This window comes from Balaenoptera musculus, chromosome 14, assembly GCF_009873245.2.
Source record: "Balaenoptera musculus isolate JJ_BM4_2016_0621 chromosome 14, mBalMus1.pri.v3, whole genome shotgun sequence".
In the NCBI taxonomy this organism is placed as follows: Eukaryota; Metazoa; Chordata; class Mammalia; order Artiodactyla; family Balaenopteridae; genus Balaenoptera; species Balaenoptera musculus.
In genome coordinates this window covers 12,190,634-12,207,976 of record NC_045798.1, presented here as the reverse complement: position 1 = coordinate 12,207,976, position 17,343 = coordinate 12,190,634, and the positions used below count along the sequence as shown (strand labels likewise).

The following is a 17,343-nucleotide window of genomic DNA, read 5'->3' as shown; positions in this document are numbered from 1 at the left end:
GAGGCAACTGAATACTTGAAATGTGCCTATTGTCACTGAGGAATTGCATTTTTAATTTTATTTCACTTTATAGCTAGCGGCATCGCATTGGGCAGTGCTGGCCGAAGGCTTAACGTCTCTAAAGACTGAAGACATATAAGGCTTCCACCTGAGAAAGGGGTGTCTTCCCTGGGGGCTTATGGGGGCCCAGGCAGGATGTCTGTACTCAGACCTTTCTTTTTTTTAAATTGAAGTATAGTTAATTTACAATGTTGTGTTAGTTTCAAGTGTATAGCAAAGGGATTCAGTTATACATACATATATTCTTTTTCGGATTCCTTTCCATTATAGGTTGTTACAAGATATTGAGTACAGTTCCCTGTGCTATATAGCAGGACCTTGTTTTTTACCTGTTTTATATATAGTAGTGTGTATATGTTAATCCCAAACTCTTAATTTATCTCCCTTCTCCCACTGTCCCCTTTGGTAGCCATAAGTTTTTTTCTCTATGTCTGTGAGTCTATTTCTGGTTTGTAAATAAGTTCATTTGTATCATTTTTTTAGATTCCACATATAAGTGATATCATATGATATGTGTCTTTCTCTGTCTGACTTAACTTCAGTTAGTATGATAATCTCTAGGTCCATCCATGTTGCTGCAAATGGCACTATTTCATTCTTTTTTTATGGCTGAGTAATATTCCATTGAGTTACCGCATATCATGTCTTGTTCACAGAGCCCAGAAATTTGGGAATTCTCTGCTTCCTTTCTAGACTCACACCTCCCATCACCCTTAGCCCTGATCTCCACTCTCCTCTCTTCCCAATGAGCACACTATGTCCACCCCTACATTTATCCTTGCCCTCCCCAGGATGTCCTTTCATTTCCCTCTGCTGCGAGCCAACTCCTATTTGCCCTTCAAGGCCCATTTCACATGCCACCTCTCCTGGGGGTTACACAAGGTCATGCTTGTAAAATGCCTAGTACATAGTCAGCACTAACCAAACATGAACTACATTTATCTTTATTTACAGCTAAGGAAATTGAAGGCCAGAGAGATTAAGTAACTTGTCGAGATCACACCACCAGTGAGAAGTGGAGGAAGCTTGGAAATCAGATATCTCCTCCTCGCTGTTCTCCCAGCTGAGACTCACTGTGAACAGGGCCTATGGGAAGGGGAGCCGTTTGACTGGACCTCACACTCGTGAAGAACCTCAAATCTAGATCGCAAATATCCCCCCCAAATGAGGTGGAGGTGGTGAATGTATTTATCAGCTAAATGCAATTTTGGTTAACTCCAACGTATCATTGCTTCATTTAAGTAAACGCCCTGGGAGCCCACAGATGGAAGTGTTTGGGGCCTGGCTTGACTTCTGAGAAGCCTGGATGGTGACTCTCCTTTGCCAGTACTCTTGAGGCTCCGTCCCGCCCAGCTGCCTGAGGGGTCTTGATTTAGATCAGGGTTTCTCAGCCTGGAGCTCTTGATATTTGGCGTCTGATAAATCTTTGTGGTGAGGGCTGTCCTGTGCATTGTAGGATGTTTAGCAGTATCCCTGGTCTCTCCCCACTAGATACCAGTAACATCCCCCATCACCCCACCACCAGTTGTGACAACCAAAAATGTCTAGACATTGCCCAATGTCCCCATGGGCAGGGGGAGAAATACACTCCTCCTTGTTGAGAAGCACAGCTTAGCTGCAGCCGAGGACCCCAATCCCATGCTTCCCAGCTCCTTCCATCCTTGCTCCACGCCCACCCAAGGGTCTATGAGGATTTATTTACTAGTTGTCCCTTGTTTCCAGATGGGACTGAGGAACCTGCCTTCACTAAGTGGCTGCCACGTACTCTCAGTGTCCTTACCCCCCTGGAAAGGCCACCCTCCAGTGGACTTGGCAATCTGGTAGACCAGCGAGGCCAGAGCCATCATGTGGTCATGTCTGGTGGTTCTCAAACTTCAGGGTGCATCAGAATCCATTGAAGGGCTTGTTAAAATTCCCCTGAGCCCACCCCCTGGAGAGTCTGAAATAGTGGGAAGCCTGAAATCTGCATTGTCAAAAGCACCCCACATCGGCCACGGATACCCTTGAAGACCCGTTTCTCTTGGAGAGCTCTGAGCTAGACTCTTGTAGTGAGCCGCAAGGTCCCCTCCTGGTTAGAAATGTCACCCTCCCCCCAGCTCCTCTGCTGCCCCCCTTACCCTCCCCCCATAGGATCAGGTAGGATGCCCTCCCTCCTACCTGGTGAGCATTTTCTCTGCTCTTTGGCAAGGACTAAACTAAAGCCCTTTTCTTCCACTTGACTACCTGGATCATCATACTCAAGCCAAGAGTCGGTCTAGCATCTCTAAACCTTCTGAGGACCTTTGCCAGATCCTTCCAACCGAGGCTCCCCTGATCTCTCATGCAGGGGGGATGGGGGTCCCGGGCCTGACTCCACAGGGAGTTTGCACGTATGCTGGTCGGCCCAGTGCTGACCACTAACCCACCCCGAGGACCCAGGATGGGGAGCAGGTGGGCCCGGCCTGTGTGCAGGGCGCAGCCTGGAAGTGGGGACGGCCTGCTCCGGCCCAAGCAGGCGAGGAGGCCGCCAAGGAGCAGCCGGCCCTGGCAGGAAGCCCTGCCCGCATCTCTCGGCAGACACCGCACTCTCCCTGAGCCCCCTTCTCGCCCTCCACACTCCAACGGCCTTTGGCTTCCGCCTCTACCTGGTTGCGGATGATGGGAGCTGAACTGCAGCTGGAAGACTTGGGGGCGGTGGACGTGGGTGTGGGGTCCCTGTGCAGCTTTCCTGCTAGATTTCATCCCGCCGGAGTGGGGGGAAGTTCTTGATAAAGAGAAAAGTATGCTCTTCAGAGCGGGAATTCCATGGCAAGTGCTGTAGCTGAGAAGTGAGGCGAGGGGTTCTGAGCTTAGGAACAACCATGACTCTCATTCCTAACATCACCAAAGCTGGGCAGGGACTTCCCCAGTGGCGCAGTGGTTAAGAATCCGCCTGCCAATGCAGGGGACACGGGTTCGAACCCTGGTCAGGGAAGATCCCACATGCCGCACAGCAACTAAACCCGAGCGCCACAACTACTGAGCCTGCGCTCTAGAGCCCGCGAGCCACAACTACTGAGCCCATGTGCCACAACTACTGAAACCCGCGCGCCTAGAGCCCGTGCTCTGCAACAAGAGAAGCCACCGCAATGAAGAGTAGCCCCCGCTCGCTGCAACTAGAGAAAGCCCGCGCACAGCAACGAAAACCCAGTGCAGCCAAAAATAAATAAATAAATACATTTATTTAAAAAAAAGCGGGGCAGGATTCTCCAGCTCGTGTCTACAGGCTCCAGGCTGGGGGGCTGGGGCTGAGTTTGGACCCCAGCTCCCATGGCTGACTGCCTCGCCAGGATGTGGGCTTCTTGCTAACAGCTCTTCTGATCTATTTTTTGAGAGGCTCGAAATCGGTTTTAATGTAAAATCTCTTGATTTATCTATTTTGCCACAAATTCACTTTTTCAGTAAACTCTGCAGGCCAGATAAAACTCATGGGAGATCTACTCATGACCTTCAATCCCCAGTATGTGACCTCTGACCTAAAGGGATGTCGCAGTTCCTCCTCCTGGAGTGATATTCCAGAGAGGTCGAAGGCAGCAGTAAACCTTCCGGGTATGGCTTCACAGGAGGTGGACCGGTCAGGTACTTGGCCTGCAATAAGCATGGCTACCCTTGACCTTCAGGAAGAACCTGAACGGGTGTTCTGGAAGGAATCTTAGGGCTCATCTTGTGCATGTACCATTTTTACCGATGGAGGAAGTAAGTAAGGCCCAGAGAGGTCAAGGGGTTTTCCTGAAATATGTAGCTGGTGAGCGGCAAAGGGGGCGGGGTGGGGGGGTGGCAGTGGGTGGATCTAGAAGGAAGGCCACTGAACCCAGTCCAGTGAGACGTGATGGTGACGGGGACAGCTATCGGCCTGTCCCGGGCCTGGCCACGGCATTGCTCGGGGAGGGGGCTTGGCGGGTGAACACGGTAGGCTGAGTAACAGCCCCCAAAGATAGCCAGTCCTAGTCTCTGGAACCCATATATGTTACCTTGTGTGGACAAAGCATCTTTGCAGCTGTGCTTAAATTAAGGATCTTGAAAATAGAAAGATTATCCTGGATTATCTGGTTGGGCCCAAAAAGTTGTTACAACTATCTTTATAAGAAGGAAGCAGAGGGAGATTTGACCACAGAAGAGGAAGGCCATGTGACCATGGAGCAAAATGGTAGGTGTGCTGCTGGCTTTGAAGATGGTGGAAGGGGCCATAAGCCAAGGGATGCAGGGGATGCAGCTCTAGAACCTGGGAAAGGCCAGGAAGCAGCATCTCCTCTAGAGCCTCCAGACTTAAGACCTCCAGAATGTAAGAGAATAAAGATGTGTTCTTTTAAGGCACCAAGTTTGTGGTCATTTGTTACAGTAGCCACAGGAACGATGGCTGATACAATGAGTGGGTGGTGACAGGGACGGGGATGGCACGGTGGTGGGATGGTTGATGGCCCCTGCCCAGGTGTCCGACCTCACTGCCTACCACTCTCCTCCTACTGGCTGAACTCAAGCCCCACAGGTCTCCTCCTTTCAGTTCCTTGAACATATCAACCTCATCCCTGCCTCAGGACCTTTGCTCCTGCTGTACCCTCTGCCAGGAACACACTTCCCTAGATTTCACATGGTTCACACCTTCTGGCCTCGGTGTAAATGCCTTCAGAGAAGCCTTCCCTGACCTTCCGATCTAATGTGCTACCCAACCCCAAGCCACTTCTCTTGAAGTCAATGTATTACTTCCTTCACATCATGTATCACTATCTAAAATGATTGCATGTGTCTATTTGTTTATTATTCATTTCTTGCCTATGATATGACTCTACAATGGATCATCAGTGGATCCCCAGCTCTTAGGACAGTATCTGAGGCAGAAGAGATGCTCCAGAAATATGCAGCGACTGAAAGATGGAGAGAAGCCCTCCGGTTACATGCAATTTGAGGTGGGTGGGCTTGTTTCCATAGCTCTGCCGCAGAATGAGGGTCTGGGTGCCCACTGGACCAGGTGGCAGGGATGTAGATGGGAGGAGGGCACAGAGCAAGAGCAATAACTGCTATAAATAGGACCTCTGTCCCCCACCCAGGAAAGGATGAACTGGGGAAGCCACTCACACTCGAACGTTCAGGGTGAGAATGAAAAGCTGAACCCAGATTCAGCGTGATGACAAAGTTACCGGAGTCAATTCCTTAGTTGAAAAATGCCACCAGAGTGATTCAAAGCCATGAGGCATGTCAAGTGCAGCCTAGGAGGAGATTCTCTAATGCAGACAGTCCTGGAATCAATGCTGTCATTGGTTGGTCTGAGATCAGTTCTCCAGGGGGGCTGTCTTTAGTCGATGACAACCTCAGGGCCTCGGTTTCCCCTTCAGACTGAGAAAATATTCTGATGTCCTCAGAAATTTGGTGGCTAGTGGTCAAGGGCACTGTGGGCAACAGTGCAATCTACAAAGTTAGTAGAGGTCAAGAGCATGGGTTTAGGGTCGAGTTCCGGCTTTGCCATGGGCTGGCTGTGTGACCTGGCACAAGTGACTGCACCTCTCTGAGCCTTGGTGTCCTTATCAGGAAAACGGGGTGCTATGCAGAGAAAGTGAATTACTTGATGTAAAGACCGTAGCCTGGGGCCAGGCCCACCTGGAGTGCTCAGCAGAGGCTGACCAACATGACGATGATAAAACTCAGGCTTGTCATAGAAGGAGGCCACCTCCCCCAACTAAGCTGATTCTCTAGGGTTGAAATTGACTTCCGTTCCTCCAGCCACATTCTCTTTTCTGGTTTCTCTCTCACTGTGAGACGTAGAACCTGGATAGAACCCTGTGGCCAGTACTGTGTGACCCTGGGCAAGTTGCTTCACCTCTCTGAGCTTTAGTTCCTTCTTATATAAACGGGGGCTAAAACTACAGGTGCTACTTAGGGAGCTGAATTCATGCAAGCTCTGAAGAGCTGACTGTTGCGAAGGTACTCTTGTAAGTAACCAAGGGCCCTGTGAACGGATGAGAAGTTATCAGAGCGCAGGGCAAGGCTCACCAGCTAGTCCAGATGGATGCTGGACCGGAGACCTTGGCCTCTTTAGAACCCTCCTTCAGGGCAGCAAGCTGAGCAACCTGGATATCCTCTGACATGCAGCATTTTAAAGTGACTGCTCCCAAGTACAGAAGGTCCCCAAAACACCACCTTCCTTCCTGACCATCCCTCACCTGCTGCCACCGCCTGCCAGGGCCAACTCCCCCGGGATGAAGGGATGAGACTCTGTCTAAAGTAAATATCACTTCTCTCCATAAATAAGGGCCAGCACGCCAAACAACAGGACTAGGGGTGCCCCATGAGGGAAAGGGATTAGACGGAGCAGGGGAATAAGTCCACAGCCAAGAGGAAAGGACGGAGGAAGAAAAGGAGGCCAAGAGGGCAGAAGAGTCAAGGTTGCTGCTGAGAACCAGTGATGGCCCAGCCTCTGCTCAGACCCAGAAGGCACGGACACTGAGTGTGACCTGGATGTGGGGCTCTGGGCCTGGCAGGCAGCTGGCCTCATTGTCGTCTAACATGTGGGATGCCAGTCTGACCCCACCCCAAAAAGCAGCCTGGATGGAGAGGCCCCTGGGAGGACGAGTCATTTCCAGGCAGCCCTGTGCTCCAAGGGGTTGAATCCTCCCAGGCCAGCAGCCCCAAGAGGGGCCCTGAAGAACATGCTGCCTCTGAGTTGCATTTCCTGACTTGGGACACCGATTCGTAACGAGACACTTATCTCAGCCGTGAGCAGACAGTTTGGCAATTTGTGGGAGCGCTTTTGTGGTTGTTACAGTGATGGCAAATGCTCCTGGCATCACAGCGGGAGGGAGGTGGCATGGGGGGGTGAGGGACCTCCTGCAATACCAGCGACAAACCCACTCAAGGAAGAAGGATCCAGACTGCCACACAAACGTTGGACATCCACTTAGATAAAAAAGCATGCTTAAATTTCTCAGCCAAGATCTCAATTTGGGCTTATGTATAAATTTGGCTTTAAATTATACTGAACTTTCCATGTGCAACTGTTGGGTAAATCAAAGAAAGACAGAACATCGTCTTACCAGGAATCATTCACCATTTTGGAAAATCACATCACCAAGGTGACGCTGCAGGTGGCATTTGAGTTGCCAACACAACACACCTGTGTCAATCTGCATTTGACGCCGTCGTGTTTGCAGCAAGTCTATCTTTAGGTGCAAACATGTGACGTTCCGGTGGAGCCATGCCTGTGCACTGATATATTAAATTATAGGCTCTTTTATTATAAATGACTTTTATGCTCTATCTCCTTTATTTTATAGTTAGGGCGTTATATTGATTTACAAAATGTAAAGTGGGGGTAGGTTTTATGCTCCATGAATGAGCTTCTGGTTAGTGAAGGGGACATTTAAAAATATTTGTTAAAAAAAAGGAGGGGAGCTTCGCATCTAGCCATTGAGCTGGGGGAACACATGCTATTACGCAACCTTACTCAACCTTAGAACCATTCATCTTAGTGGGTTTCGTGGAAGCATATGCTTGCCCTGGGTCACTTTCTCCCACATCGTACCTCCACCAAAGCAGTGTTTTCGGCTACTTTTGGTCAATCACACTGCACGTGAGACTGACGTGGGCTCCCTGGATGGAGGACCCTGAATGCACGAGGGCAGCTGAGAGCTCAGATGTAACCTCCTGAGGTGGTAAAACAGGTCTGTGGGAGCAGGACCCCACAGCAGACCGCTGTGTCCCTCCCTCATTCTTGGGGACACAAGGCTGCTTCCCTGAGATGGTGTTTGGAGAAGCCCCTTGGGGTCTGGCCGCAAAGAGGGCTCCCATTAAAGTTTGTTACACTCGACGATCTCATCTCAGTCTGGTGTCCTGTCTCCGGCCTCTTCCAGCCGACAATCCTGTCTCCGGACTGTCAGCTGGGAGAGGGCGTCACATTGGCTCCTTGGATGGAGGGCCCAGCTCCTAGTGATAGGAGGGACTTCTCCACATCATACCTGGTGATTCAGGCTCCCGGGGCCAGGGTGGGACTGAAATAGAGCCCCCGGGGTTTCTGAGGCTCATACCTCGTGCCCACCCTGTGCCCAGCTGAGAATCAGAACCAAGTACATGGGACATTAGTACAGGGGTTCAGCTGCCCCGCACGGTGAGATGGCCCCATTCACTGCCTTGCTGCGCCTCCTGGGAGAGGTGGTGCTGAGGATGGGGGGGCATGTATAGGATTAGGAGGGGAAGGCCGTGCCCAGGAGCCTCTGAGGACGGACACTTGCAATGCCTCCTGGAAAACAAGGCCAGTGATTGATTCTGGACTATACAGCTGCCTTAGAATTTAAGTCCACGGAGTGAGACCTGGGGGGCCTGCTGGCCGCCCAGAAGCTATCTCAAGGCTCAGCACGTCATCTCTGCTGGGTGTGTTGCTGTAGGGACCCCTGGGAGGTGGCTGCTTTGAGTGCTGGATTCTAGCCTGGGGGACCTCCCTAGCTGAGGGAGAATCAGGCAGCAGGTCCCTGCCACCAGGAGAACCTCGAGGACTGATCCTGGCCCCCAGCTCTGGAAATGGACAGCAGGGCACTGGGGGCCCCCAACTCTGCCCACACCATGGCCTGTGTTTTGGGCCCAAGACTCGCTGTCTCTCGTGGAGACAGGACCCAAGGTGTCGGCAGGCACCAGGGTGTGTGCAGGGAACTCACAGGAGTGAGAAGGGGTGGCTGGGAGGGCAGGGGCTGGGCGGGCAGCAGGTGCCCTTTGTCTCCCCTCTGCCCAAGCCTTCTGACAGAGCCTCCACCTCCCTACTTGGGGTCTTGCTGGCATTGGTTCAGTTTTTGCCCTGGTGTCAGATGCTGGAAAAGCCCCGGGATGCAATGGTGGCCGGGGTGGGCTCCACGGACTGAGGGGCCCACCACTGGGCAGTTTGGGGGCCGCCCCACCAGGAAGGAGGACCGGATCCCATGCAGCTCCTCAAATGTGTCAGGCACACCTGACCGCAGGACCTTGGCACCTGCTGCTCCCTCTGCCTGGAACACCCCTCCCCCATGAAGCTGCGAGCCTCCCTCTCCCACTTCCTCTGGGTCCTCCCATGTTGCCTTCCTAATGAGACCCACCAGCTTCCGATCTGAAATGTCACCCTCCCCAACACTTCCTAAGCCCTTCCCTGCTCTATTTATCTACTTAGCACGTATGACGAACGGTCTACGTAGTTTACATCTTCATCTTCCCCACTGTATTGTAAGCTCCCAAAGGTCAGGGGGTTTGTCAATTTCATTCACTCTCAAGGTCAGAGGACTTGTCTATTCATTGCTCTATCCCAGTGCCAGAACAGTGTGGCACACAGTAGGTCCTCAACGAACATTTGTTAAACGAATACATTCAGGGGCTTGGGGAGCTACTTTAATCCAGGCCCCCGGGGGACTTCCTGGTGACCTCTAAATGCTCTTGGGACACTCAGGGGTCCTTGAGGAGGGGGCTGGGAAATCTCGGCCTGGATTTCTGGGGGGCTCAGACCTGAGTCTCCCTGTGTAAATAAGAAGGGTCTGCCTAGTAACACTGTGGGCTGAAGGGTCAGGGCTAGACCTTAGATGGGAGTGGAAGAAGGCGGAGAGAAACTGTTCTCTCTCTCCTGACTAGTTCCCGACCACCTGGCCCAGCTGCTGACTCCTCGCCAGAGAAGGAGCTAGAATCACCCACTGTGTTGCCAGCTCTCCTTCCCCAGAGATTCAGAAAATGCCAATCTGGCAAATACAGAGGGGCTGGTACCCAGTTCTTCAAGTGCTAGCCTTGGCTCCCATATGACCTGAGCAATTCCAGTGTTTTGGGGGTGTCAGGGCCAATTCTCTACTTTGCCTCCATTTCCTCCTTTTCAAAGCTTCCTTGCCCTGGACCGGCCAGCACCAGGAGAGAGCTAGCTTGGGCTGAGGGTTACCCAGCTCTCAGCTCTTGGCGCTGCCTCTCTCTCCCCAGAGCCTCGGCATCCACCCATGCCCAAGCCTGCCATGTACATGTGCCTGTCATCACCGGGTGACCTCGGGAAAGGCTCCTCCTCTCTGACCCTCTGTCTTCCCACTCGTGAAATGTGGACTGCAGAAATCCCCACCTTGTGGGGTTGCTGGAAGACAGGACCTCAGCTACCAGGATTATGAACTCTGGGATTCATGGCAAGAGATACGTGCTAGACATTACGCCCACTGCATTCCTGCAACAGCAATTTTCAGGGCAAGAGGCAAGTGTGGTTGAGTGGACGTACGTGTGCAGAAGACTGAGACACTCAGGTTAGCTTCCGGGCTGTGAGACAGTCGCAACACATGCTCGCGTACAACACACGTGCACACACATGCCCCTGTGGAGCTTACCTGTTCACCTGGATTTCTGCGTCCTTAGTCTCCGCTTTGGCAGGTCCCCCTCCGTTGATCCCTTTGCCCCCACTGGTGAGAAGATTCAGCACAGGCTCTATCTCTTTGAGCAGTTTATTGTTCTCCCCAGAACTTTTCTTGGCAGGGTCCTGGCTTGGGGGCCTGGGAGCCAGGCCATTGGTGTGGGAGCGCGAGCCAGCTTCCTGCCCCTGGTCTGGCACGTGCCCATGGTCCTGCGGCCCGTTGCCAGGACCCGTGGCCCCGTCCACTGCCAGGGTCTGCTCTTTGCTGGCTGATGACTGGTGGGACAGATCGACGGCTGTGGTTGGGGGACCCAGGGGCCGTGTCACCCGGATGGTCTTGGGGGTCCCGTCCCCAGTGAAAGTGGTCTCCAGGTGCGTGGTGAAGCCCTCGGGACCCCTCAGGATGAGGACCACATGGGTCTCGGAGGCAACACCTCTGAGCACCTCCAGGGCGCTGTCATAGCTCAGGTCCACCAAGGGCTGGCCGTTGACGGCGAGAATGATGTCCCCAGCCTGGATGAGGCCGCTCTGCTCCGCGGCGCCCCCTCGAATCAGGTCGGAGACGATCACAGGTGGCTTGCTCACCCTCTCCTTCACCAGGAACCCCAGGCCCCCCACTTTGCGCTTGAAGAGGCGGACAGAAATGACATTGGGTTGGATCTGCTTAACGCTGAACATGTGATTCTCCATGGTGTCTAGTGTCCAAGGGTCGGAAGGCCTCAAAATGTGTCAAGCCGAGGCGATTTCGCCGGGAGCAGCCAGGCTTCTGGCTGTGACGAGAGGAGGAGCCGGGGGCTGGCGCTGCAGGGGCCAAGGGGAGTCTGGAGAGGGAGCTGCTCTTGGTCTTGGTCTTCTCTGCCTTTGACGTCAACTCAGCGTCACTCACTCATTGTCGTTGGGCCGTCGGTGGCATGATTTCCTGTGTCTGCCTCCTTCCTTATTCTCTAAGGAAGCGATGGTTGATCAGGCAGACGTCAGGGGAAGCAGTGGGACGTGTCCCTAAGCAACAGGTCAGGCAGACCGGGGAGCAAACGTGTCTGGTGGATGTGTCTAGAGGTGATGCATGCTAGCGGGGACTATCCCCGGGGCATCGCCATCCCGTTAGACGCAGATCCAATCTGGGGCCTCCTGAGGTCAAGAGAAGGAAAAAGGGAGGGGAAGAAAAGAATTAAAAAAGAGAGATGGATGTGGAGTGTCCAACGCCACCTTCAAAACTAACATGGGAAACGCAGCCAACTGAGAAGTCTAGCCATAACATGCTCTGGAGTTCTGAAGCCAACCGAGAAATGAAATCCTTCTTCCTCGAGGGGCATACTTTGCAGGTAGCTGCATATTGCCTGGTTTCACCCTCAGGATCAAAGCCCTATGAGACCGAGGGGCTCCTTGGGGGAAACCACTGACAGTCAGCCCCAGAAATCAAATGGCAAGAACCAGAGGACCTCTCTTATCTCTTTCCCACCGCAAGAAGTCACCACTCCAACCTGTCACGCAGCCTTTGGCTCTCTGAGTTTTGCACCGTTTTCCATCCTCAGGTCAGGAGCTCGGCCGACAAAGATCACTGGGCTCTCCCTTCTGGCTATTCCCAAAGCCCGCCCACAACAAACCCACGGGACAGGGAATGACGCCACCTTCCATGGAACCACCGATGAGGGATGTCAACTGGACTTTATGACCATTTTTGTAATTATCGACAATCCAGGTTCAAAAGGACAGACTTGGCCACATTCCATACCATGATAAGCCAAAATTGGTATAATAAATACCAAAGACATGGGTCCACACCAAACTCTGGAGAGCATTTGTGTACCACAGACTGTCTGAAACCCTAAAGGAGAAACATTAGGAAGCATGGACTGTTAGATAAACACACAGCTGGTGCTCAACGAATATTTGTGGAATGAAGAAGAAAAAGCCCCAAAGACTAAAGACAGTGGGCACTTGCTGAGCACGTACATTCTTAATTTTTTTTCTCCTTTGATTTTCACAGTAACCCTTCAACCGACGAGAAGACTGAAACTTGGGCAGGTTCAGTGACTTGTCCAAGGTCATGTGGAGAATGATGGTGAAGGGAGGATTTGAACTCAGATCTGCTCCACTCTTGAGCCTGAGCTTTTAAGTTTATACTCTAGTTTAAAAAAGTTTATAATCTAGTGATTTTTGCAACTCCCACCAGCTCCCCCAGGCTCAGAGAAATAAATGGGATACCAAAGGCCCATAGGGAGGCCAGCTGGAGGTGCTGTGGCCCAGGTGAGGTGTGTGCACCTGTGGCACGTGCACAGCGGGCAGCTGTGGAAGTGTGTCTTACGTGTCTGGGGGGGGTAGGTGATCTGTGGTTTGTGGGTGGGGTCGGGGGGTAGGAGTGGAAGAGAATCCCTCCATCTCTTTTCCTATCCCCCAGCCCAAGCCTCAGTCTCCTCTCTACCCTGGCAGCCCTTGCTGCCAGCATCCTCAGAATTCCTTTGCACCAGGAGGGAGCCCCCATCTGCCACTACTAACAAAGTGACACTCCCTTGTTTCCCTTTTAGCGACTTCCCAGGGTCACCCCAGGGCTGGGGCAGCTGATAAACTCCTGCTGCCTCTGAGAGCGGGGGGTGGGTGCAGATGACACCCTGAGAAGGAGGCACTACCTCCTGGATCCCCCTCAAGGTGGGTGGTGGTTAGCAAGTTCAACCTCTCCCTTTTGCAGCTTGCGTTATGCAACTCCGCCAGCCCCTCTCTGTGGGTGAGGGGATCATGAACACCCAGACCCAGCCTGGGCTGCCTTCTCCATCTGGTGTCGCCGTGTGTGTGTGTTTCTCTCTGTGTATTCATGCATCGCCCTCGTGCTGTGTCATTTCTCTGCTGTGTGTGTGAGCGTGTGCGGCCCATGTGTTGACAGGCGGAGTGTCTTTCAGCATCTTGCTGCCGGGGTTCTGGTTTGCAGAGAAAACCATCCAGAACCGCTATGTCATTCCTCACTGGGGAGGACTGGTCCACCTCCCTACCTGGGCCCCAGTCCCCGCCCCGGCTGTTGCTTCCTTAACTCTCCCGGAGCCCCATTTTTCTGGGTACCAAACCCAGGATGCTCACTGTTTAGTTGCAGGCAGAGACACCTGGGACCTCCAGATCTCTCCTGAGTGTCCAAGTTTGGCATTTGGGCTCCGTTCTTTAATTTAAGAAGGGACTTGAAGGTGAGCTCTTGGGGAGGCGGGGCCCCCCAGTTCTCTTCTTCCCCACACTGTCTTGGGCCAGAACTTAGCAAAGGACAGAGCCAGGACTTGGCTTAAGAAAAAAGAAATAGGGACTTCCCTGGTGGTGCAGTGGTTAAGAATCCGCCTGCCAATGCAGGGGACACGGGTTCGAGCCCTGGTCCGCGAAGATCCCACACGCTGCAGAGCAACTAAGCCCGTGCACCACAACTACTGAGCCTGCACTCTAGAGCCCATGAGCCACAACTACTGAGCCCATGAGCCACAACTACTGAGCCTGCACTCTAGATCCCGCGAGCCACAACAACTGAGCCTATGTGCCACAACTACTGAAGCCCGTGCACTTAGAGCCCGTGCTCCACAACAAGAGAAGCCACCACAATGAGAAGCCTGCACACCGCAACGAAGAGTAGCCCCTGCTCGCCGCAACTAGAGAAAGCCCGTGTGCAGCAACGAAGACCCAATGTGGCAAAAAAAAAAAAAATAAAAAAAAAAAAAAAAAAAAAAGAAATAAAGCAACCCACAAACCTCCCTGGCCACGCCCAGCTTTCCCTCTCTCTTTCTCAGCTGCTTTCTAAATCAGGGGAGGCTGTTGGCTGGTGCTTGGGAAATTGAAGTGCTGTTTCTCAGACTGTGGCCCTAGAAAGACAGCTTGATCTTTGGAAGGAACTGGAAAGAGGCAGGGCTTAGGAGAGGCAGTGACATTCAGCGTCTGCTGAGAGACAGGGTGGGGCTGAACAAGCTCTCTGTCTAAGCAAGTGGCTTCTGAACCTTCACCAGGGGCAAAATCCTAATCTTAATAATAATCCCTCAACACTATCCCTCTTCCCCCCACCCCAAACACATCTTCATCTGCTGCCATATTTTCATCCTCCTGCTGACCGTGATCAGGTTCGATATCCCCAAAGAATACACTAAGCTGCTAGAAGGAGACCCTCTTGTCCTGCTTTGCGAATGGCAAGTATCCAGGATCCTCCTCAATCCTGGCCCGCCTGGGATGGTTGTCCCCCCTTCTGCCACAGGGAAGATTTTTAAGGTCCTTTCTGGCTCTATCTGTGTGTTTCTGGGTGAGTTCTTTATTTTCTCTGAACCTCAGCTTCCTTATCTGTAAAATGGGTCAAGTAATTCCTCCCTCCCTGGGTAACTGGGAGGATTAAATAAAATAGTAAGTGCAAGGGTTTCAGTAACTTCACAGAGCAAATGCTCAGAAGAAACGGCTTCCTGTTATTGTTACATAATATATAGTGATTCGGGCTTCCTGGCTATTAATTCAGTGCACGTTCTCCTCCGTCACAGCCTCTCCAGATGTACGTCATGTGCCATCTAGAAGGGGGCCCTGTGCTTGAAAGCACACAGAGGAATCTCACGCCAGTCATGGTACAAGGCACTGGATACAGGAAGATGGGTGCTGGGTATCCCACCAACCTAGCTCAGACCTTTGGAGCCGCGATTTTAAACACATCACATGCATGTGCACGTCACAGCACATACCATGGAAACAATACTTGGACCCAGGCCTCACTGGAGTAGTTCAGTGGTTTCAGGTGTATTTATTTCATTTACCTTGCTGCAAAGAAATTCACGGCTGACTTCTGGGGATGCCTGCCAGGGAAGAGGAGGGAGCCAAAATAGACCAGCGTCTGCCACTACCGTCTCGCTGTGTGACCTTGGGTACGCCACTCCCCATCCTGGGCCCATGTCTGCATCTGGAGGGATGGTAACTGTAGCAGTTTCTAGTGATGGAGAGTTTACTGTGTGCTAAGCACAGCGCTGAGCCCTCTGCACGGGTGTCTTATTTCATCCTGACAGCGACTCTGTAAAGCACGTGTCGTTTTTATCCCCACTTTACAGAAGGACAAGGTGACTGAGGTTCAGAGAAGTAAACTAGAGGGCAGCCCTGGCTCTAAGCGAGTGGGTGCTGGGCACTCACCGGGGTTGATCCTAATCCTAAAGACAATCCCCTAAGATGATGCCTCCCCCAAAACACATCCTCATCAGCTGCCATACTTGTCATCCTCACCCTGACTCATCACGTTCAATTATCCCCATTTTACAGATGTGGACATTAAGCTACAATAGGGAGAACCGCTTGTCCTGGCTTGCCCATGGCTTTTCATTGTTAGCACTGAAAGTCGGCCCATGTTAGGATGATGAGCAACCATTAAAATCCAAAAGATTGCCCAGCTCCCCTACTCAAAAATAAGGGAACAGAGGCCTGGAGAAGCGAGGGGGAGGGTGTTCATTCAACATGGGTCAGCCAGAGCTGGGGGTGTCTAGAGCTGTCTGTCCAATAGGGCAGCCACTAGCCACGTGTGGCCATGGAACCCCTGAATTGTGACTGGTTCCTTGAGATGTGACATAAGAGTGAAATCTCGACTTCCCTGGTGGCGCAGTGGTTGAGAATCTGCCTGCCAGTGCAGGGGACACGGCTTTGAACCCTGGTCCGGGAAGATCCCACATGCCGCGGAGCAACTAGGCCCGTGAGCCACAATTACTGAGCCTGCGCTCTAGAGCCCGTGAGCCACAACTACTGAGCCCGCATGCCACAACTACTGAAGCCCGCACGCCTAGAGCCCGTGCTCTACAACAAGAGAAGCCAACACAATGAGAAGCCCATGCACTGCAATGAAGAGGAGTAGCCCCCGCTCGCCGCAACTAGAGAAAGCCCACACATAGCAACGAACACCCAACACAGCCAAAAATAAATAAATAAATAAATAAATAAATAAATAAATAAATTTTAAAAAGAGTGAAATCTACATGGGATCTCAAAGACTAGGAGGAAAAAAAGAATGTCAGATATCTCAGTAATTTCCAACACTGACTACATGTTGAAAGGATCATGTTTTCGGTATACTGGATTAAGCACAATTATGAAAATTAATTTCACCTGTTGCTTTTGATGCTTTTAAATGCAACTACTATACAGTTAAAAATCACACACGTGCTCACACTGCATTGCCGTTGGGCAGTGGAGGTCTAGAGTCTGACTCTCGTGGCTCCTGGACCAGAGTTCCTCCCTGCCACCCCACTGTCCCTGAGGTCCCCTCGAGCATCTACTAACAATCTAGGCAGGCAGAAGATACTCCTGCTTTCTAAAGAAGCCAGAAAAGTGACACAGACGGTGAGCAAACATCTCGCCACTTTTTGAGGTTGACCACTGGGAATATTAGGTGTGATGGGGGTAGGAGTGGGGGAGAGAGAAGACCCACCTCAAACCATGTGAAGAGAGAGGTCATAGTAGGGGGTCACCTAGGCTAATAGTCCAGGACCCAACATCTTGCTGTCCGAATGTCATTTGAAATCTAACCCATCTGTGCAATGAATGTTTCATTTAAAAAATGATGCAGATCTCTATTTACAGGTAGGAAATGAGCTCCAAGGTATATCATTAGGTGAAAAAAGAAAGGTGCAAATGCATACTTTCTGCACATGTAAATGTAGAGAATATTCTGGAAGGAACGGGTATCACTGGCTGCATCCTAGGAGAAATATTAGACATTAGTAGTAGGACGGAGACAGACTTTGCACTACCTTTTTTTTCTATTTGAATATCATTTAAATTATTATTTTAAAATCACAGGTATTACCATTTTAATGTGTATTACCACTAAATATTAAAGAAAACAACATCCAGCCTGTGAAGAACTCCTGGCTGTTTTCAGTTCGAACACCCACAAAATCTCTAATGGAGTCACGACCCTCTTTCCCATCTCCCTCCAATCTCATTTAAAAACAAATCCCAAGCCCTCCATGTCT

At 51.6% G+C, this 17,343-nt stretch overlaps 1 protein-coding gene across 1 annotated transcript in view; it reads right to left on the bottom strand.

Annotated features, from left to right (window-relative positions):
* Positions 1-11,086, bottom strand: part of NOS1 (nitric oxide synthase 1) — an 88,901-nt gene extending 77,815 nt beyond the window's left edge. Inside the window, 1 exon segment of the mRNA XM_036823398.1 lies at positions 10,374-11,086. Within this exon segment, the coding sequence (XP_036679293.1) occupies positions 10,374-11,086 (713 nt within the window).
* Between the last annotated feature and the right edge of the window lie 6,257 nt (positions 11,087-17,343).